The sequence below is a fragment of the Triturus cristatus genome, chromosome 3_1 (assembly GCF_964204655.1).
Source record: "Triturus cristatus chromosome 3_1, aTriCri1.1, whole genome shotgun sequence".
NCBI lineage: Eukaryota > Metazoa > Chordata > Amphibia > Caudata > Salamandridae > Triturus > Triturus cristatus.
Window position 1 is genome coordinate 948,799,282 of NC_140583.1, and position 22,891 is coordinate 948,822,172.

A 22,891-nucleotide genomic window follows, 5' to 3' on the forward strand; every position below is an offset into this window, starting at 1 on the left:
TAGTGTGATGTCGTGCTGTTCATTGTGATGTCATGCTAACCAAAGTTATGCCATGTTGTTTAATATGGTGCCATCACGTTTTCCACTGTTGCTTCTTACTTTCTAGTGTAATGTCCATGTTGTGTTGTATGTTGTGGCACAATGTTTTATGTTGTCCAAAGCGATGGCATCATGTGGATCCCTGGCGTTGATCTTGGTGATATCCTGCCATGTTGTCCAGTTTTGTGTTGTCTTGTGTGGTATTATGCTGTCTAGTGTGATGGCATTGTATTGGGTCATGTTCTGCTGTTGTGTAGTCCTCTGTGGAGCTGCCCTGGTGTGCACACGGGGGTACCATACTGCACAGTGTTGCATCATGTTTTCTAATATTGCATTCTGTTGTTTAACGTGATGTCTTGTTGACTGTTGTGGTGCCATGGTGTGTGTGGCTGTGTGTGTGTGACTTTTTTTGTAGGTGGCTCTATGCGTGGTGGCTCGGTGTCTGGGTAACTGTGTGTAGGTGGCTCTGTGGGTGGCTCTATTTCTGTGTGGGTTGCTCTGTGTGGGTGGCTTTGTGTGTGTGGGTGCAAATGCAAAAGGTCTCGCATTTGAGTGATTAAGCTATTGGCATTGTAAATAACAATGCTGTTTCTTTAAATGTTTTAAAAACCTAAACAACAAGCATTTGCAATGCAATAGGTCTCGCATTTACGCGAGTTTGAGCTATTGACATTGCAAATGACAATGCCTTTTATTTTCGATTTTTGAACATAAATAAAAGGCATTGTCATTTACATTGCCAATTGCTTAAACTCGTGTAAATGCGAGACCTACTGCATTGCAAATGCTTGTCATGTGAACGCCTCCATGGGATAGACTTTAGTACCTTGGTGTGTTAAAATTTCTCACCACAAGAGAGTGCCAGAGACCACTACTGAATACAAACATTCTGGAGGAATGCCGAGGTTAAAGTAACATCTGATATTGGATTCTAGGTGAGCCACCATAACGGACTTATGTGAGCCTGTTTTTTCGGTATACTGTGCCTGGATGTGCTGCAGTCATTCCTTCAGGGATAAAACCGCTGGAGGGGGACACCGTAAATATTACCACAGTGCACGGCAAACTGAATAAACTCTCATATTTACTTAACAGACACTGCTATTAGCAGCTGAAGGGGAGTCAGTCTATGTGTTCTGCAAAGGGAAAAAGGCAAACTGCAGTTTATAGATAGACAAAAAAAAGAGGCTGAACCCATCGAGCTGTGTCGCTGTAAACAAACTACCTCCGTCCGCACTCTTCTTTTAAAACAAGCAAAATAAACATATGGCTTGGAAGCGCCCCGCTGGCGCAGTGGCATGTCTCGCTGTTGCGGTTTGATTAGCTAGTAAAGCTGATATTTTGATGCACATAAAAGAACAAGCCAAGCCACGAAAGTGAAAGTTAAAGTGATCGGGCGGAGGCAGAGGAGAATGCAACTTAATGACCCGTGATGGAGGAGACAGATGGTGGCTGTGTCCGCGAAAGTGATCAGGCAGTGCTTTTCAGGCTGCCAAATGGTGCGCGCGCCCGGCGCACATGCACTGTATTTGGAGGCCTGAAAAGCACTAGTTTGCACTTCCAGATCCCCCTTTTACAAAAGCTCTCGCGAGAGCAGCGCTAAAGCGCTAGCTCAGACGAGACCTAAAAATAGTGTCATGAGCAGTGCCAATAGCTCTAACTTTAACAATGCCGAGACCATTGCATTGTAAATGCTTGTTTTCTTTTTTCTCAGCTTTTCATAAACTTAGATGCCATATCACTGGCAGTTAGCATGAATTTAGTTGAATTTATGCGGCATTGTGGTGCGGTCTGGATGTTTAAGATCACTTTTTCCAACTGTGTATGTGTCTTGATTGTACTACTTCTCAGCTATATTCTGATGAGGCTATGAGGTTTATTTATACACCTTGGCTTTAAACTGTTTGCCAACAACGTATGTGCCCTGACTGAGGGATTTCCACTGCCAAAGGACATTAAAGCCCAAGGGGGATTTTTTTTAATGATTTATTAAATTCCTTGCTACTACCAGATGTTTCTGGCTGTAGGTCTAGGTGTCTCGCAGATTCAGCTGCTCCTGGTTTCATAACAGTTTTTCAGTTGGAAGTATTCAAGCTTCACTGGACACCAAAAGGTGTCAACACTGCTTAAGAGCAGGATTTCCCTGGGATATATGTGTGCGCATAGAGTGAGCGGCAATCGACTGGCATCTTTGACGCATTCTGCCAACGACATTGGGGCTTATTTACAAGCCCCTTGCACCGCCACTACGTCACTTTTTCCCACACAAAAAGTGAAGCACCGGCGGTGCAAGGGACTTGTAAATAAGCCCCATTGTGCCCATTCGAATGCAATAAAACCGTTGCATAACCCTCACACCATGGAAAAGGTGAAATAAAGCACCAGTTTCTAAAGTTGTTGCTCTTTCCACAGTTACTGGTAACTCGAGTCTCCTGCTTGAGGTCTACTACACTTATTGTTATTTAAAACTTCAGGTATCAAAATGCAAAGTTGTGTGAGCTATTAGCCTTACACTGCCTGAACAACTGCCTCCTATCATAGGACTGTTGCGAGTGTCTAATAATCTAAGATTGTATTTTGGGAAGTAGATGATGCACCTCATGCCTGCAACATAAAACAAACATTTGCAATGTAATAGGCCTGGCATTACTAAAAGTTTGAGCTATTGGCGTTGCACATGATGATGTTTTAGTTTTTGTTAAAAAATATTCCAGCAGTAGCATAAGTAATGACATTAAATCCACGTAGACCACCAGTACCACCACCGCTAACACCACCAGTACTAATACCACCATTGCTACAACCTACAAGTACCATAACCACCACTACAATTATTACTATTACTACTCTGTGGTGATAGTAATAATAATGGTGGTAGTTATGGTACTGATGGAAAATTACTAATATAAATTACAATACCTGTTAATTTTTCAAAAGGCATTGCCATTTACAATACCAATAGCTCTAAAACTCGCAGTTGCGAGACCTATTGCATTATAAATGCTTATTTTTTTTACGTCTGAGTTGGCAGCACAGTTTAAATGTACATGAGGTGGAAACGGTAACCATCAATCTGGGTCTGTTGCACATAATTCCAGAATTCCTACTTAACCAAAACACACTATATTTAAGAATTGTAGAATAGCATCATTGTATATGGGTGTACCACACGCAAAGATCGATTGTACTGCTTGTGAAAGTGACTTCACAACAAAACTACATTTGTTATCAACATATTAATAAGAGCCTCTGAGCTATTATGTTCAGAGTTAGTCAAACATGGGCAACTTGTCAATTCTTTATTTTGCCCTGTAACAAGCAATCGGCATCAGTCTCTTAATTTGTTTTAGTGTTGACGTTTTGACCCATCCGCTGTACTGATATCCGGATTAATAGATATCAAAGAAACTGCAGTCAAGCTTGTGATTGATGGCAATGCAGCAGATGGTTCCTGTTCTACATACCCTCTATTACAAAGCACCTATCCTAGTACCTCCGCTCACCATGAAGTAGTTTTCAAGGGTGCATCTCTTCCATGTTGTACTGAGGAAGACCCTGTTTCAAAGCATATATGGGTCAAACCTGGACCATAAAATACATTATGAGCTGGATGTGGATTGGCTGTTTCGTGTCAAAATAAGGAGCTCTTATTGATATATATTCTGCATTGTTTTTGTTGTGATCTCACTGTGTGGAAGACCCATACTTAATGTTGTTGTCTTAGCATTCTGGAAATATAATGTGCTTTTGTTAAGTGGTGTGTTGTTGTAACCTACTTAACCATATATTATGGGGGATTCTTGGACCTTTCGCCAACTAATTCGTTGTTAAAAATCCTTTTTGTTGACTTGGCAGCCCAACCCACTATGTTTCCAACATAGTGGGTTTTGGTTCCGGCCCTTCAGCTATTGGCTTATTTAGTTCAAGCCCCTTCACATATTGCCCTGAGACTGTCACTCATATCTTGTATGAGCTCAGAGCTGCGTACATCCCTCGTCTCATTCTTTTGACTGTGGCACATCATTTCACTTCTTGCCAAGTAGTTCCATTACAATGCATGAAAGGCTATTTCTAGATCTGAAAAGTCTTCGTTATAACACTTTGTCGCATTCAGTTATTTATCTCCTATACTTATTACATTCCAAAAGCGGACTTTTTATTTTGCTACAATAAGCAATTTTAATATTGTCACCAGGACTAGACTGCAAGCCTGGCACTAACATGGCAACCTGCCTCATTGTGTTTTTCACACTGTGACTGTCGTTTTCGGTTCATGCATCTCAGTGGCATAACACACCACTTCCAGCTATGCTGTCACTTAAATGTCACTTAATATTTCATGAGTGTTGGAGGCAGATTGTTGTAGGTTTAAATACATTTTTTTTATTGAGATCCATCAAGCTTTCAAATTCATCCAAATAACACAGTATCGTTTCTGGTTATAAACCAAAAATCAATAAATACAGAATACATATTCAGGAATATAAAAATATACTAAGCAAAGTAAGAACAAGAATAACATTGCTTTAACAATCATTAGAGGCCAGATGCAATACGGATTTTTGTTGTTGCTATAAAGAGCAATTAAAGTGCCTGTAGTGCTTAAAGTGCAAACTAAAAAAAATATATGCAAATGTCCAAAAAGGTCAATCCTTAGATTTATATTTCATCATAGAAGCAACCCCTTGAAATAAACAATGTGCACCTCTCTAAAATACCAAAGAAATAAATAGTATGGAATAAAAATGTGATCTACCCTTAATATTTAATTGCATTACCATTCCCACAGTTTTTCAAATGTCCTAATCCCTCCCCCCTCATATAGCCGTTCACTATTTCTGACTTGTTTCATTTTCCGAACCCACTCACACATTGTTGGAACCTGTCGCGATCGCCATTTTTGAAGCAGGAGGGACCTGGCCACCGCCATTGCAATGCATACTAGTTTCAGCCATTTATCAGATAGGCAAAGAGATGGATCATATCCCAGGACTTTGAGCCAACTATTGGATGCCAGTTTAATTGGGCATTCGACCTCCAAGTACCGAAATATTTAATTCCAAAACCCCTGAACCAAAGGGCACCGAGTGATCATATGCGTCCAATTAGTTGCCAGTTGATTTAAATAGAGGAAGCAATGACTAGACAGGTAAGGTTTAATCTGGGATAAAAACTGGGGTTCTGTATAGCAGCGATTTGCTACAAAATTTCATTTGGCGCCTATTAGCTCTGCATAACACACTAAAATTACGTCCATTAACCTCAGTCCACATTCTAGCAGTTAATTCCCACCCTTCGTTTTCCCAATTTGTCACTGCTTTCCGAGTGAGTTCCAGGCCTTTTGAAGAAGACACACTTTTTTCCATTCCCCAGGTCTGCTATCTACATCCGCTTCAAATAGCACAAGCACCACGTTTTTACTCCCATTTATTTGAACCAGATCCGAATTCCAAACGAATTATATAGCGTTCTATAAGCGTTAAGAAGGAAGAAAATATTTTGAATTCAATCGTGGATTTCGGAAATATTAAGCCACCTTTCCGTAACAAAGTCAGATTTTCCTAAACCCAGCTTTGGCCCATTTTTTGATTATTTCAGATGAAACTTTAATCCCCGATTCCGAGATGAGTTCGGATAAGGGAGTTGCAATGTTAACTGGGGTTGCATATCTTCTAAAAAGTAAACCTGGCGTTTGCGTAAAAAATACTGCATGCTTTTATAACTGATTTTTTTTGGGCTGATTTTGAAATGTTAAAATGATTACGTATCTGTTGCTCTGCAAATTGACAACATAAAATAGTTAACAAATATTCCTGAATGCGATTCCGATTTAAACCTAGACATGTATTGTGCAAAGTATGCAAAATAATAATCCCTGAGATTAGGGAGCGCTAGCCTAATTTTCTCCAAATCCTCATACAAAGTGCTCAGTGCAATTCGGGGGGCTTTTTTTTCCCCAAATGAAGGACGTAAACATAACCTAGTTTAAAAAAAAAAGTGCCGTTAAAACTCACGGAATAGTAGAAAATACATAATTGAATACCGGGAGAACAGACATCTTAATCAGTGAGACCCTCCCCATAATGGTTAATAGAGAAGAGTTGCAGCATGATAATCCTGTACTTTTAAAGGCAGTGGAGAAAAATTTAAATCGTACAAGTCCGTGATCCGTGGTGAGATTGTGGTATGCTTGTTAATTTTCACTGTTGGTTTTCCTCCCCTGTGCATCCATCAACCACTCTCTCTAATAGACAGCTATGGAGATGTTTGCTTACAAAATAGTTCTTTCTGAATGCCAGTGGCTGGTGATACTTATAAATATTAGAGTGACTTAAGCTGCTTTTTCGGGAACATGAAAGAAATGCACTCTGCACCCTGAAAAGCACTTCCCAAAAGTTTTATGCCATAGCTGTGTTCATCTTTTAAGGAAGTCTGCTCTGTTAGTAATTTTGAAGTGTCCTGAGATTAAGAGAGCACTGGTAAACACATTTTGTACTATTAAGGGTACAGCAAGGATTTGTCTCCCTCAAGAGATATCTAGTAAAGGCGTGCAATACTGCTGCGTTGTGAAATACTTTTAAGAAAGTGTTCTTAATTGAAGGAGGACATCTAGTGATGATGGCAACCATTCTCAAAACCAATAAGTCTGACTTCAATATGCTATCGCATGCAGATAGTCACGTGTAGATGCTGTTTTCGTGTAAGCATATTAAAAGTAGTTCTCTTGACTTTGCCACTGCTTGTTATCTCAATATTGAGTTGGTCTGCCATTTTTCTTACTTCACAGAGCAATCAGACTGTTATGGGACGGAGTTTGGGGATGGTAGATTGCACCATAAAACATTTTCCATAATTTCAGTTGTGAAGCATGTTACTTTACACAGGTCGTACATTCTCAAAGAAGCCTTTGCGATGTAACACAAATAGCCCTTGGATATCACTGCACTTTAGAACTGTGAACTGGTAGCAGACATATTTGTGTTCCAGAATAGTATGTAAAAGAGTAAATCTTCTTGTCCTGCTGAAAAGCGACACGTGTGCTTGTATCTGACCACAGTGTGCTTGTTGCATCTGACATGAATTCTACAACCCTTAGTTATAGATATGTCACAGTGCAAAATGCTTGCTATATTTAGTCTTTTTGTATGACTTAAGACTTAGTTTTAGCAATGCTCTACTGAACAGGTTTCCTAATGGATGTCCTTTAGGAGGATGACTGAGTGGTCTGACACCACTTCACATTTAAGTGCCCATATTTCAAAGATGCATACTCCCTGAAAAATTCTAGCTTAAAATATTTGAGGTCTCTTATCAGAAACGCATCACATAACATGGCAGTGTTCTCTGCTTGTTAAAGTTTCTTGAGTAGAATTAGCTTGGTTTCTTATTCGCTTGATGAGCATTTTTCCTGTGTAGAGTCTTGCCCTTTTTGTAGGTTTAAAAACCTCTTTGACTCTAAATCAAGTTTCACTGTAGGTGATCTTTATATTAATATTTTAAAGTAACTACAGGCTCAATGGCCCATGAAAAAAAAAAAATCTGCGCTGCTTCCCGTGCAAGAAAGTTTTCTTCACTTTCCCTAAATAGGATTTAGTTAATCAACTTAGGATGTCTACCTTTCTAAGCAGTAGCATGAATGTTGGCCCATTGAAGAATTTGTTCAATATGAATCTGCTTGAGGTCATTGATTCAATACCCTCTACTGCGGGAGAGACGTTTATGTAATTCTAAACTCTTCTGTTTTATTTGTTTGAAAGGATACTATCTTTTGTTGCATGGCCTTAGAATCCTTTGTTTCATCCTGCCTAGTTTCTCTTGTAGTGGGTGATGTGTAGGAGTCCCATGGCTCACTGGTGATACTGAACGAAAGATAGGGGCATACTCTTCTGTGGTCCACCTCCAGAAACCTTTGTGCAGAGACCGCCCTCTGACTAATGTGAACAGGCTTACTCGAGCGCTGACCCACAGTCAGTCCTTACATACCCATCTCTCTTTGGATACTACAAAGCTCCTCATGTCAGAGTGAAGGGCCTGTCTGGATCCAGGATTAATTGGTTAATTGGTCAATAATAAATGTTGGTGACAGCTGAGGGATAGTCATGGGGTGCATGCCACTCAACTACCCCCTAAGGGTGCTTAATATATTTTATATATATATATATTTAAAAAACTCCACTGCTGCTGCTAGCGCTTCAAATAGTAAAGAATGGAGCACGGGCCACAACGTTGGTGCATAGAATCGGTTTATTCACCCCGCGGTAAACCAGCCATTACGTTTATGTTTCCAAGCTTTATACTTTTTTCGCTAAGTGCCATTTTTATTAAGGACAGCGGGACTTCGTATTGGTAACTACCAGCCCAAGTCATCCTGGTCAATTCTGTGTGAAAAGCGTCTCTTGGGCTTCTTGGCGCGGGCAGCCGCTAATCCCATTGAGTCAACGTCATGAGTGGATGCCAGGGTTTGACAATCCAACGGCGGATTTACGCCACTTCCACCACCTGCCTCGGTTTTTCACACTAGGTCCCGAGTTCCTTCTCCAAGCTGACGATTAATCCTGTGTTGGCATTACTGCTTGCGATGAAACTTACTACAAGGGGCAGCTGATTGACCTGGACAACCTGATAAGTGTTGTAGTAACAGATTATGCTCTTGTTTTTCGAAAGACCCAGTTTGCTGCCCTGATCTGTTGCTAGAGCAAATGTAGACAAGAAACCAGGCCTCAATGCATGTTCCGGAGCACTGTCATTGGCCACTTTGATGACAGGAACACCATCCCTGTCGGGCACAATAACAGCATGAAGACCGTCGCCACTTGGTAAGTTCTTGTAAAGGAACCGCTTCAAGTCCTCTGCCATGTTTCAAAAGCTGTATCAAGAGTTGCTATTTAGCCTCTACGATCCTTGCCTGTTCCTGAAAATTAGTTACTTCCTGGGTGATGTCTCTTCCGGTGCTCTTACATGTTTCGGCTCCGGAGAGCCTTGATCACCTGACACACATTGAAGTCAGCTGACCATTTTTAAAAAAAATATATTTTTTTCTACGTGGTGGTAAAGTGACAGTGCAGAAACTCAGTGTTGTAAATCAGTCAGGCGGTAACATTTACATGTTCATTGCATATTGCCCAAATCGAAAAGCTGTAACATCCAATAGTTAACATTTTGCTTATTTGATCATTTTATCACCAAACATCATTAGCAAATTATGGTTTAAATACCAATGCCAGAGTTCAACTTTGTGGAGTTGTCAACATTTCCTCAAGATTTAGGATCATTGTTGATGAACAATCCTTCCAATGTGCAAAATTGTGCAAATTATGATGCATCCAATGCATTAATAAATAGATTTTAAAATATCATAAAATCTATGCCGGGAGGTAGAAATCAGCATTAAAGGTTTAAATACCAGTTCCAATGACAGATATATCCTACCAAAATAAGCTCAATAAATAGATAAATAAACCTAGTTTTTATCATAAAACCATAGTCTAAAATTATCCATAAAAATCCTATTGTTGTTTAGTACCGCTGTACCCCGTTGTAATCGTGTATTAATTGCTCTGTACATGGGCATGATTTATGTAAGTGTATTTAAATCTAAATGATGTTTTATGGCACTGACTGGAGCATGCACAGAGTGCTGACAGTAACCTCTTGGCTTCATGAGCATATGAACATTTGGTTTTTTTAACTTAATTTTACTGTTGGATTCATTAAAATCATCCTTTTTTTTTTTCCTTCTCGTTTGTAACAGAAACTAAAATTATTAGTCTTTTTTTCTACCATCGCAAAATAATAAAATGCTTCTAAAAAACAATAGTAAATTAATTTTATGTGAACCACATACACACTCCACCCCATGCATTCTTGGCCTTCTCCATTCATAATATTAGCAGCAGCGTTTACTGTGAAATACTCTATATTGTTTACGCAATTGCTATATATTTAACAAAACAAGGAAACAATCCATTTATCTCCAGTATAAAAAGTGTTCTGGTGATCTCACCAGGCTATTCAATTTTTCCCTTCTATCCCTTGGCATTAGAGTGCAAGCGTATCAAAAAGTAAGGTGGACATTTCTACTAGCATACTTAATAAATAAATGTGTTCTGATTAATACACGGTTGTCATGGATGTGAATTTCCCAAACTACAAGAGGTGGCAGGGATAACGTAACAAGAACTTTGAGATCTGATTATATCACATATTAACCCATATTAACCCTCTGTACCACGCTTAGACACTTGTCGCTGCTAAGGTGCCAGGGAAAGGGCGAAAAGTGAAAAATACAGAATGAAAATAGGGCTCTCTTAAGTGTGTTAACTGTTACTGCTGCTGCATTAATGACTGTTCAGACGAGGGTAGCGAGGAAAGTGTCACGATATCTGTGAGCAATTGATGTGGGTTTCCAGGTTGTCATCAAAGGTCTTCAATTCTTTGTAATAGATTCATCAGAGATCTTCAGTACTTTTCAAGGTTTTATTGAGGAAAACAGGATAAACAAGGTACTGGTGAAATGAGGGATCAAGATGGCTGCTTCAACTGACACAGCAGTGTTCCAAACCATCACCCATACATTCCAATAGCAGTAATACATAGAATACATGCACAAGTAGAAGGTAGAATTTCATAAGTAATCTGTAAAGCAACAGCACTGACAAATATTACACTTTTTTAAATAATGAAACCTAAACACCTCAGCAATCCAGAGGTAACAGCTGCCATTAGTAATTGACATCAGTGATGTGTGTATTTATTTTGAGTTGGCAGGCCTGGAGTTGCTCTGAGTTCAGAGTCTGCTGTATGCTGTTGCTCCAAAGTCACAATTTCTGGCATTGCCTCTAGGTAATGCGTTCCAAATGTCAATAGGCCTTGCGATCCATATGTGTGTGGTTCCTAAGCCCTCAAACTTTTTCTGCTACTTAATGGGTTTGGCTTACTCATAAACTTATACTTTCAACTCCTGGATTAAAAAGGTAACCAGTCAGTTGAAGTATCCCTGCAGCTCTAAATTCTTCGAAATGTGATGTACTTCTCGCTATGGGTATTGAAATTTCAGAGAACAATGTGTGTTCTCACTATTTGTGGGTGAGAAGTCACAACCTCCTTTTCGGGATTGCTTTACTCTAGGCAAAGCCTAGAGTAACTTATTTCTGGAGCGCAAATCGCTTCCTCGCCATGATCCACTAAATATTTGCTAAAGAAAAAGCGGGCCCTTCTTGTGTCTGGCTCTGAATGTTATCAGCTGAGATTTTAAGATGGTGAGCTTTTCCACGAGAAGCCAGTTCCACTGTTTGAAGCCCTGTCTAATGAAATTTCTTTTTTAAATCCTTTTTCTTTTAAATTTGTTTATTCAGTTTTTCATACAAATAATAAATAAGACAACATAGCAGCGTTGTTACACATTGACACCAAGCATTTGTAATGCAGTAGGTCTGACATTTGAGAGTTTGAGCTATTGGCATTGTAAATGACTGCCTTTTAGTTATGTTTTTATAACAGATAAAATGCCATGTCATTTACAGTGCCATTAGCTTAAACTCTAACAATGCGAGACCTATTGCATTGCAACTGTGTGCTGTTAAAAAAAAAAAAAAGCGCTAGGAGAGAGCGTGTCCTGCCTGCAACAGCAGGCAGGATATGCTATATGAGAAAATAGTGCTCAGAGGCTGTAATTAAAGCCTACCGAGGTAACACTTAACGGGGGGTGTTGCCATAGGGGGTGGGATTACAAAATGAGACTAGCTGGTATTAAGGAGGGATATCTAAACCCTTTGACCCATGAACAGCCACAGTTTACAGTGGACAATGACACAAGCCAATTAAAAATGTGGGTGGAGCTTAAAGACCCTACCTCAGCTCACATGTCTCGCAGAGCAGCATGCACTGCCTAGGCTTGACCTAAAAACAACCTAGTCTAGTGGTGGGAGGGTCTAGGCATGCTCCAAGCAGAATATATTCTCCATCTCCTATCCTCTTGTCTGGAATATGAGAGACGAGGCCACTAATCTCCCCCTTTACCCTTCCATCATAGTACCTAGTAGAGTGGCGCATGTGCAGTCCAAAGTGGCCACTCTCCACCCCAGTCCCTACTCCTGCATTTAAGCAAGAGGGACTGCTTACAATCTTCTCAAAACCCAAACTGTATCCTGTCAAGTGAGATGTGTTAAACCATTCCACCTTCCAGCTCACCAGTGGCATTCATGTCACCCTATTCAATGCCCCTGTCTCGCTCCACCGCCTCATCTTGTTGCCCATTGTTGTCACCAAGGACATCGAGCATGTTCGACCACATCTCAATATCCCTCTCTGCATGTTCATCGGTACGTAATTTACATAATCTACATTCCTTGGCTCCTGCAGTAAAAGGGCACTAACTTAAAGTAGGTATTGCTTGCCACCTCACGCACCTGTGCCCGTACCCTGCACCACTCCTAGTCTGTTGGGGCTTCTACCTCCTTGTGCCACGCTTCTTGTTTCTTGGCCACGACCGTTGTCCTATCTGCCTTCAGTGCTACATTCAATCTGGAGATAATGCCTTTATAGGAGCCCGGGTCTAGAATCACCCCAAGAACAGGATATCTCTTTGGCTTTTCCGGAAAGGTGGGCCATATCCCATGCACAGTGTGCAAAATGCTTGCATATTGTAGGAACTGTTGGTTGTCCACCCCATAGTGGGTCCTCATCTCTGCCAAGGTCATTAAAATACCCTTCATATACAGACCACCCGCCTTCTCACATCCCCCTGTGATCCAATCCTCCACGTTAATGGCCTAACGGATATGCAAGAGGGGGCATAGGCACACAAGCGGCAGACATGGGTTGTAAGGCGCTCTCGTAATAACCCTCGGACTGCTGTGTCACACGCTTTCGCCACATTTGCATCGCAAAATGGGGTGTCCTGCTACATATAAGAAGTTGGGGAAGCTGAACAGTACCCGTGGTCCCCGCCATCAAGCCAAGCTTTTTCCATTATTAGGGTCCGTATCGCACTATGCTGCCACATATTGTAGAAGACCAGCCAGATGGTACAAGTGCAGATCAGGAAGCCCCAGTCCACCCTCACACAAATCCATATTCAGTTCATCCATTCGCACCCTGCATCTCTTCCTCGCCCATACCAAATCCACTAGTAACTTATCTATTTGTTTAAACATGTCTGAGGGCAGAGAACAAAAAGAATTCCACATCAATTCGAGGCAGGGTGGGAGGAAGACCATTTTGCATAGGCCCACCCTACCCATCCCAGACAATGGCAGAGTGGTCCAGAATATGATTGAGCACTATAGGCCATTCTGTATTTTCTCCATGTTCAGGGCATATTGGAGGCCATTATGGTGGGTAATCTGAAGTACAAGATTCCTAAAACTGTGCGTCTACCATGCCATTGCCACACCCGGAAGTTGCTTCACTTCCCTAGCCACCAGCCTGGTCAGGGGCTAAAGCACAGTCTTGTAGCGATTAACTCGGTCCCCGGACGCTGCACCAAAATGCCCCACTAGTTGCATGAGAAGTGGGACGGACTCCATTGGGTTCTTAACACACACCAGGGTGTTGTCTGCATACACTGAGACATGATGTCTGTCACCAAGTGGAATATTCCAACCCGGCAGGCGGCCCCTGAGAAAGATCGCGAGTTGCTCCATTGTTAGCTCAAACAGCGGGGACAAGGGGCAGCCCTACCGAGTGCCCCTCTCTAAAAGGCCTCAGACACCTCCGTATAAAGGCTGTCGGGCGGTATATCTTGATTCTCCACCAAATCAAAAACGTGACCGCATCATCATTGGGTTTCTTTTTGATTAGCTATCCTCCACACGGAGGAAGACCTGCTGGTTATAGCAGTAGTGATCCGTGATTAACACATGTTTCAGCCCCATTTAATGGCCCCGACGGGTTGGGGGGGCCTTCTTCAGGACCTAAGGTTGTGATGGCTGAGTAGTGTCACAGCCTAGGTGAGTACATCATTCGCTCACCAAATTTGTATACGTCATTGGTCGGTAAGTACCTATAACTTTATATCCCTAATTGCGGGCTTCCTTGGGATGCCGGCAGACAAGGTAACCTGCTGGCATTGCAGGTTGTCGCGATTTGTGCTCGCTCTCCTTGCGGCCCCAAGTTACAGTTCAGGGATTGTAGGCATTATTAACTCGCCTCACTTGAGCACCTCTTTTATTTTATCGCTGATCACTACTGGTATAACCAGCAGGTCTTCCTCCGGGTGGAGGATAGCATATCAAAAAGAAACACAATGATGATGCTGTCACGTTTTTGCCTAGGCGGAGAATCAAGATCTACCGCCTGACGGCCTTTATATGTGAAATAGGTTTTTTTTTTTAAGACGGCAGAAATACCCTGGTACACCGGTACAAGTGATCCATTCTCCATTGATAATAGATTACTGTAAGGAAGCCGAATGGATCGCAGCTTCTTCTTCCTCCCCCTTTTGATCTGATACCATTTCACGACACTCCACGCCTCTCTCCTTTACCTCACTAACTTTATCCATGCTGGACAGCAGCCCCTCTGGTGTACAACAACGCTTTTAAATTTTTTTTTTATTAAGTTGTACCTTAGTCGTTTTACACAGATTCTCCATTGTCGTTTTTTTTTATAAACAATTCCTACATGCGTCCCACATGTTTTTATTAAATGATGCCTTAGAAAAAAGGTATATAAAATGTCCTTTTAAAATGGAAAGTGTAGATTAGCAAAACTGCCACTGAATTTTGTGTTTTCTTTCAAGGTGTAAATAAGGTTTAATCTTGCATTTATGTATGCATTTGAGCATATCTAAGGAGCATTTTAAAAGTTTTAGAATAGCCTCAAAAAGTTAATTTTTGCACACACATGTACATATTCTTACATTCTAAAGGCTGTTAGTAGTCCAAGCTGAGGCTCATTGTATTTCCTTTGAGTCCCCACCCTATCAGTAAAGGCTTTCCATTAATGAACATTTAACACTTTTGAACCTCTTATTCATGTGGTTGCGTATCTTCCATTGGCAGCAGACAGTCCTCTTTGCGCTAAACATTTTCCACTCTGTAAATTGTCAGCCAAAGATGCTCCTTATTCAGAGGTCAAAATAACATTAAAATGTGTTGTCCATGGCCCCAAACAGTATTTCCTGAGCGTCTGGCAGTACTTATACTAACCCCATGGTTGTAATTGTAGTTTTGATTTATCAACCTGAAATTGTTCCCTCACCTTTTAAAATTGACCTTTTTGATAATCTCCTGTGTATTTGGATAGTTAAATTCTTGTTCTATGAGGTTTTGATTGTTATACAGTGGGTGTTATAGCCTCTAGTCTTTCTGCAACGTACCAGTAGTTGAAGTTTGTGCAATTACCCATAAGGCCTTCTTTTTTAATTGAATGGCAACCTATAATCTCAGTATACTTATTGGTTTAGACCAAACTCACAGATTAATTTCAACCACTTGTCTGTTAACTTTTTTTGTGCCTAAGGATTCTAACTCAATAAAATACATTTAAGCACAGTAATTGTCAGATGCACACTGTCCTCTTGATTGGATGTAAACTTAAAGACTTGGACCTAACATTTGAGACCTATATTTCATAAAGTGGGATGCGTGCTTTGTTAACCTACCACTCAGTTGCACTAGGTTCACATGAAGCCTAGGCAGGCCAAAATGTGAAATTAATTTTGCACCCCTGTCTGAATGAAAACTAGCTGTAGGAAAATCCTTTTTATGTCAATAAGGTATAGCCAGGGACAATGGAGTTATGCAGCAGGGAAGGGCCAAATTATGCAGCAGAGTTGACCGAATTATGTAAAAACAACAGTTGATGGACAGAATGCAGATAATGTCATACATTCACCCCAGTACAGAGATCTGGACCTAAATCCATCGTTTTTTTGCTCACCATGCCATTCCAGTTTGAACCCAGCCATATGCAAATCAGTCTTGACCCTGTGCCCCATGGGAACAGTCAAGCCCGAACTGCCAAGCCAGGTCCTCCCTGGACTGGAACCAAGCATCCTAGGACTGGCATATGGCCATGTCTGAACTGGGGTGGTGGAGTGAGCTAAAGAATGATGATGGATTAAACCCAGATCAGTTGACTGGGGGTGAGTGTTTGATTTGCTCAAACGCTCCGTCCATCATCCCCTTTGGTATCGCTTTGACTGAATTATGTGTCAAGAAAAGGCAAATTATGCTGCCTAATGCGTCACAGTTTGTGACGGCATTACTGTATTTTGTCATTTTTGCACTAGGGCATAGGTTGCACCTCATTAGTGCTAGTTCAACATCCAAATATGGCAATAAGCAACAGAAAGGGGACTAATTTACCTTTATGAAAGGCCTTTAGTTACTTTTGAACCGTTTGAGCTAGTAGCAAAAATGTTTTGATTAAAGTCTGTAGATTATGCAGCAGATGAAGGATTGTTGCAAATTCATAACTTTGCGAAAAATGCCACATCCTCACATTTGCATAATTCCAGTGGCCCTGGATATAGATTATGAATCAGACCTGTGGTCTCAGATACTCTCTTCCTCATTCTTTCACTACAGATGACGAGAACCAACCTTCTGTAGAAAGGCATGTTCTCCTCTGTTCTAGTCACTTCAGATACCTGCATACAGCACAAGACATACAAAAGGAAGATGTTTTGGCATGCAGTGCTCAGCAAAGTTAATGCAGTTTGGTCTTGAAGATGTTCGACATTTACCATTAAAGTATCCAAACTTTGACATTATTGTTTTGGACACACGTACTTCTGAACATATTTTGAAGGAACCTGCAGGGTCACTACTACTAACAGTTGGCTTTTAGTTACTGTTTGAGAGATTGGTTACGGTAAATAAGTGATCATGAAGGCCGAGTATTACTCTTTTCTTGAGTAGTTTAAAGGTAACTTAGCAGAGTTGGTCATTGAAGCAGATGTATGCAATTCATGTTACTGTGTTTTTCCTTGGGAGCCAAATACTGTAATTATGTAGCTTCAAAGAGTACAGGATGCGTTCCAAGCAGGATGTAAATAGGAGCTATGAGGCAATGTTTTCTTTTGCATGTTTTTATGTTGTAGTTGTGCCAGATTTGTGTGCTTATATTTGTGTGAGCCTTCATTGGATGATAGTTTCCTTAGCGAGGGTACTACGTAGTCTAATGGAGTCACAACAGTAATACCAACCACTATGTCAATCAATAGCCTGTGTTTATTTAAGAAGCCACTGTCCTGTTAGGTGGGCATAATGGATACCTACATAAATTAAAGATTGAGCAGAACTGGATTAGGGCACATTTCCTCCTATGGAACTAATGTTTAGTCCGTCTCCTGGTGTGTGTGTCTTGTGTGGGAGTGCTGCTTGGGATCATCATGGATATTTTATTAAGGCGGATATGTTGGCCGTATTGTAATTATAGAATGTATAAATACGATCTTTCCCTACCCAATACGCCTTGCCTCCAACCTTTATCTAATGATGCTATTTTTGTGTTGACAGAGGATTTGTGGAAATGTTAGTCGCACTAGAATGAGCTTGTACTGTAATATAGACGTTTAATCTAATTACATTTTTTTCCTTTTAGCCTGGTGGAGATGGACCAAATGGGCCAAATCAACAAGGCCATTTTCCCAATGGGCCACGACTTATGCGACCGCCATATGTAAGTGTTAATAAACCAGCTTACTTTTATCCCTGGTTGCTACGTTTGTATTTATTGAAATACGACACTCTGGTATAGTGAACATTTCCCTGTTTCAATTTACTGTCCAGGACTGGAGCATTTTAATTAAATTGAAACTGGGGTAAACTTAACTTTATCCTTTGACTATAGCAACCGACGTTCCAAAGTTTTGAAAAGCAAAAAAATTAGATCATATTTCACCACTAGTGACGCTTGACCTGCCTGGCGTGAAACAGCCCTGAAAGGTTTTGGATTTTCTCTAGCGATTGAGTAGCTTCAGAAACTGCTTTGGCTTTTTAATATAGCAAGTAACATTAGGAATGAAAGGAAAAGCTTGAGCAAAGAGAAAGGCGATCGCCTGTATACAATTCTAGGCCTTCTACGTACCAGTATTGGTTGTGAAACGTACACCTGCGAAGAACTGAAAGGAGCACCCAATATGTTTTTGAGATGAAGCATCCTGAATAAGCATCTGCAATTAATGTTCAGAGATGCTGGTGACTGCAGGACATAAACATACTTGATTGTAATTGTTGGGGAACACCCTTGATAAAGGGGTTAATCTGACTTTTAGATTGTGTGTTTGTGTTTGAAAAGCAGACTCTAGAAGCAAATGTTAAGGATTCTTCTTCAATCTAAGTGTCTATTTTCACAAACTAAAAATATTCCTAAAAAATCGTCTGTATGACTTAAACACATTCTTTAAACTGTTTACAGGAGGTTGGCCAGTGCTGGATCCAGGATCCACCACTGTGTAAGAACAAGCATTTGCAATGCAATAGGTCTCGCATTTATACGAGTTTGAGCTATTGGCATTGTAAATGACAATGCTTTTTATTTAAGTTTGGTTTTTTTAAAACATAAATAAAAGGCACTGTCATTTACAATGCCAATAGCTCAAACTCGTATAAATGCGAGACCTTTTGCATTGCAAATGCTTGTTGTCCCTTGGCAACCACCGTACCTCGGAAGCATCACATGTCGCAGTCTGTGGTTTTCAGACAAGATAAGCAGGACATAGTAACGATCGTCAACAGAAATCCTCAGACGCCCTCTTTAAGCTGTGACTTTATGAATTCTTATGCCAGTACCACATCGAAATGAACCCCCCCCCCCCCATACTTGCCTGTATATTGTTTAGGCGCATGGCTTTCACAAGAATAAAAACATTAGCGGACATGTTGACACGGTAATTATACGATTACACGGAGGAAACGCCCAGGTCTGCCGTCCAAGGAGTTAAACTGCATTCCTGTACAGTGATCAGGGCTGCTCTTTCATGGAGGGAAGAGTGAGTTCGGAATGAGGAAATCAGAGGTGGTTGGGAAAATGGGGAACCTCGCTTAAATAGAGTGCCACGGCGATTCCCTGCTTGATGCTGTTAGGGAGGTTGGTTGGGTGTTCTTTTGAGGCTAGCATTACGGGCGCTCTATTACATAAATAAAAAGCCACGGTGAATGCTGCTGGATGCTGTTTGGCAGGTGGGAGGGGTAAATAAAAGGCCACAGTGATTAAACCAAGAAAGTGAAACCAGCCATGGCATCGTTGCTGGATGATGTTTGGGAGACAGAGAACAAGAGCGCACTGAAGCTGACGAGGAGGGAGTGGGAGGGGGGAGTGGGGGCGGGCGCAGTGGTGCGGGCCGCAGTTGTAAAAGGCAGGGAGAGGGTGAGATTGAGGAAGGGAAAGATAGGGATCAAAGGAAAAAACAAGGGGGTGGCAAATGGTGTGCACTTTGATGTCCTCAGTGGCCGCGCGGCTCACTGAGGACATCAAAGCAAGTGATCAGGCAGTGCTTTTCAGGCTGCCAAATGGTGCGCGCGCCCAGGGCACATGCACTGTATTTGGAGGCCTGAAAAGCCACTGTTTGCACTTCCAAAACTCGCTTACTATAAGTCTCGCCAGAGCAGCGCTAAAGCGCTGTCTCAGGCGAGACCTAAAAAGTAACGATAACACTACTTACCTGCTAAGTGAATTTTCTGCCATAGGAGAACATTGGTGATTCTATGGGAAAAAGTTTCTAAGTGTCAACTTTTAAAATACAATAATATTCTTTTCTTTTTTCTTTTCTTATTTGCTCGGATGTTTCCCATATCACCGCCACAAGGCAATGGGAATTGGGTAAGAGGATGACAATTTCGAATTCGTTGGGGGCTAGGACACAGTTAAGATTTCCTGCATCCCTGCGGATCATGTGGAATAACCACATGTATAATCTGTATCAAATAGAGGAAGTCGATACCTTAACAGACAAGATTAGGGAAAGCGGTGGGAGCGGTGGCGAGAGCGGGATATAACTATTAAGTGTTTACTCGGTATAAGATCTCTAAATACATATATGAATAAACAAGTATTGGGAAAAGATTCTTAAAAAATGAAAGAGAAATGTATAGTTTAGTAAGAATTCCGTCGCCAGGTTTTATTTATTTTTTTGTTCTATTTTTTTTTTTTTTGTGACACATCAGGGAGGCTCCTAGCCAAAGGCGCATGCCTAGAGGAGTAGGGAGGGTTCCCCAGGGATATGAGGAGTTGAGGAGTTTACGAGGGTGGGAGAATTGGGGGGGCGAGGGGTGCACTGGTGGGGTAGCTGTGGGGGAAAAAATAAAAAAATAAGTCCTCTTTCTTCATCTCTTTTTTCTTAAAGAGTAAGTCTGTTTGGGAGTGTTTAGTGAAAGGGAGGGTGGTTAGAAGGATTAGGATAGCATGACGACTGCTTGGATAAGGTTTGTTTCGTGAAATGTTAACGGGTTACGATGTCCGCGAAGACAAAGGCTGATCATGGCCTTTTTGGAACAGTCCTCAGCTCAAGTATGCCTCTTACAAGAAACTCATCTTGAGTGTAAGACTGTTTTCAGGAAATATAGATGGGTTGAACTTTTTTGTTGTTCTGGGCAGACTGTACATAATAAAGGAGTAGCGGTCCTTTTTAGAATAGGTGCGGGTGTCACCATAAAGTCCACGCTAACAGATCAATTTGGCAGATGGATTATGGTGCAGGCAGTTATTAGGGGGACCGAGATTGCTATTGTTTCCTATTATGGCCCCAATATTGATGACAGGTGTGGAGCGGAGCCTGCAGGGATAGAGTGGGGGGGGGGGGGGTCAGGCAGCATTTGGTAGTGGCTGACTTGGGTGTCGGCCCCGCATTTGTTGGCGCTGGTGGAGAGCTTTTGAGGGGGGCTTGGAGCCCCAGTACTTAGTATTTTACACATTAAGCACTGCTAAGAAGGCATAAATAGTTTACTTTAAAAGTGCATGCACATTGAAGATTGAGGCACTCAAGTGAGGCCAAGAGATGGGGATAGTTGGAATGAAGAGAACTATAAAGGCTTATTTAGAGCACTTAACAATGGATATCTTTGATCTCTAATTGGTGTGCAAACTCTCAGATTGAAAATTTGGTGATGGCGTGCTACTGTCTAAATACCAGATCAGTTTTAACATTTCATTTGAGAGAGACTGCAGTGTGAGAGAGACTGCAGTGTGAGAGAGACTGCAGTGTGAGAGAGACTGCAGTGTGAGAGAGACTGCAGTGTGAGAGAGACTGCAGTGTGAGAGAGACTGCAGTGTGAGAGAGACTGCAGTGTGAGAGAGACTGCAGTGTGAGAGAGACTGCAGTGTGAGAGAGACGGCAGTGTGAGAGAGACGGCAGTGTGAGAGAGACGGCAGTGTGAGAGAGACGGCAGTGTGAGAGAGACGGCAGTGTGAGAGAGACGGCAGTGTGAGAGAGACGGCAGTGTGAGAGAGACGGCAGTGTGAGAGAGACGGCAGTGTGAGAGAGACGGCAGTGTGAGAGAGACGGCAGTGTGTGAGACGGCAGTGTGTGAGACGTGTGAGAGACGGCAGTGTGAGCGACAGCTCACACTGCAGTGTGAGCTGTGTGAGAGACGGCAGTGTGAGCGACTGCAGTGTGAGCTGTGTGAGAGACGGCAGTGTGAGCGACTGCAGTGTGAGCTGTGAGAGACGGCAGTGTGAGAGACGGCAGTGTGTGAGAGACGTGTGAGAGACGGCAGTGTGAGCGACTGCAGTGTGAGCTGTGTGAGAGACGGCTGTGTGAGCGACTGCAGTGTGAGCTGTGTGAGAGACGGCTGTGTGAGCGACTGCAGTGTGAGCTGTGTGAGCGACGGCAGTGTGAGCGACGGCAGTGTGAGCTGTGTGAGCGACGGCAGTGTGAGCGACGGCAGTGTGAGCTGTGTGAGCGACGGCAGTGTGAGCGACGGCAGTGTGAGCTGTGTGAGCGACGGCAGTGTGAGCGACGGCAGTGTGAGCTGTGTGAGCGACGGCAGTGTGAGCGACGGCAGTGTGAGCTGTGTGAGCGACGGCAGTGTGAGCGACTGCAGTGTGAGCTGTTTGAGCGACGGCAGTGTGAGCGACTGCAGTGTGAGCTGTGTGTGTGCGCGACTGCAGTGTGAGCTGTGTGTGTGCGACTGCAGTGTGAGTGTGAGACAGCAGTGTGTGTGTCTCCTAGGGAGAGCATAGTGGGTGAGACAGCAGGTGGGTGCAAGTGTGACAGACTGCAGTGTGGTAAGAGAAAGCAGTGTGTGCATATCATAACACACACCAAAACAGCATAGCATACCAAAACAGCATAGCATAGCAAAACAAAACACAACAAAGTGTAGCGTAGCATAACAATGCATAGCATAACAAAATGTAGCATAGCATAACAAAGCCTGGCATACCAAAACGGCATAGCATAACAATGCATAACAAAACAGTACAAAGCGTTGCATAGCATTCCAAAACAGCATAGCATAACAAAGCATAGCATAACAAAACAGCATAGCATGACAAAACGCAACTAAATAAAACAAAGCATAGCATAACAAAGCATAGCATAACACAGCATAGCATACCAAAACAAAACATAAGCATAGGATAACAAAGCGTAGCATAGCATAACAAAACGTAGCATAACAAAACGTGGCATAGCATAACAAAACGTGGCATAGCATAACAAAACGTGGCATAGCATAACAAAACGTGGCATAACTAAACACAAAAAAGCATTGCATAACAAAACACAACAAAACATTGCATAACAAATCATTGCATAACAAAAACACACAACAATATACTTTTTAGAAAAGAAAAATAATATAAACAAGCATTTGCAATGCAATAGGTCTCGCATTAATAAAGTTTGAGCTATTGGCATTGCTAAATAATGCAACACCAATAGCTCAAACTTTAATAATGCAAG

General features: G+C 41.9%; 1 protein-coding gene and 1 pseudogene across 4 annotated transcripts in view; one reads left to right on the forward strand and one right to left on the reverse strand.

Moving 5' to 3' along the window:
* PRPF40A (pre-mRNA processing factor 40A) overlaps positions 1-22,891 on the forward strand; it is an 827,412-nt gene that overhangs the window by 30,681 nt on the left and 773,840 nt on the right. For all 4 annotated transcript variants that reach the window (XM_085645530.1, XM_085645532.1, XM_085645531.1 and 1 more), the window contains exon 2: positions 17,590-17,667. In XM_085645530.1, the coding sequence (XP_085501656.1) occupies positions 17,590-17,667 (78 nt within the window). The remainder of the gene's footprint in view (positions 1-17,589; positions 17,668-22,891) is intronic.
* Positions 8,359-8,985, reverse strand: LOC146861305 (ragulator complex protein LAMTOR3 pseudogene; annotated as a pseudogene).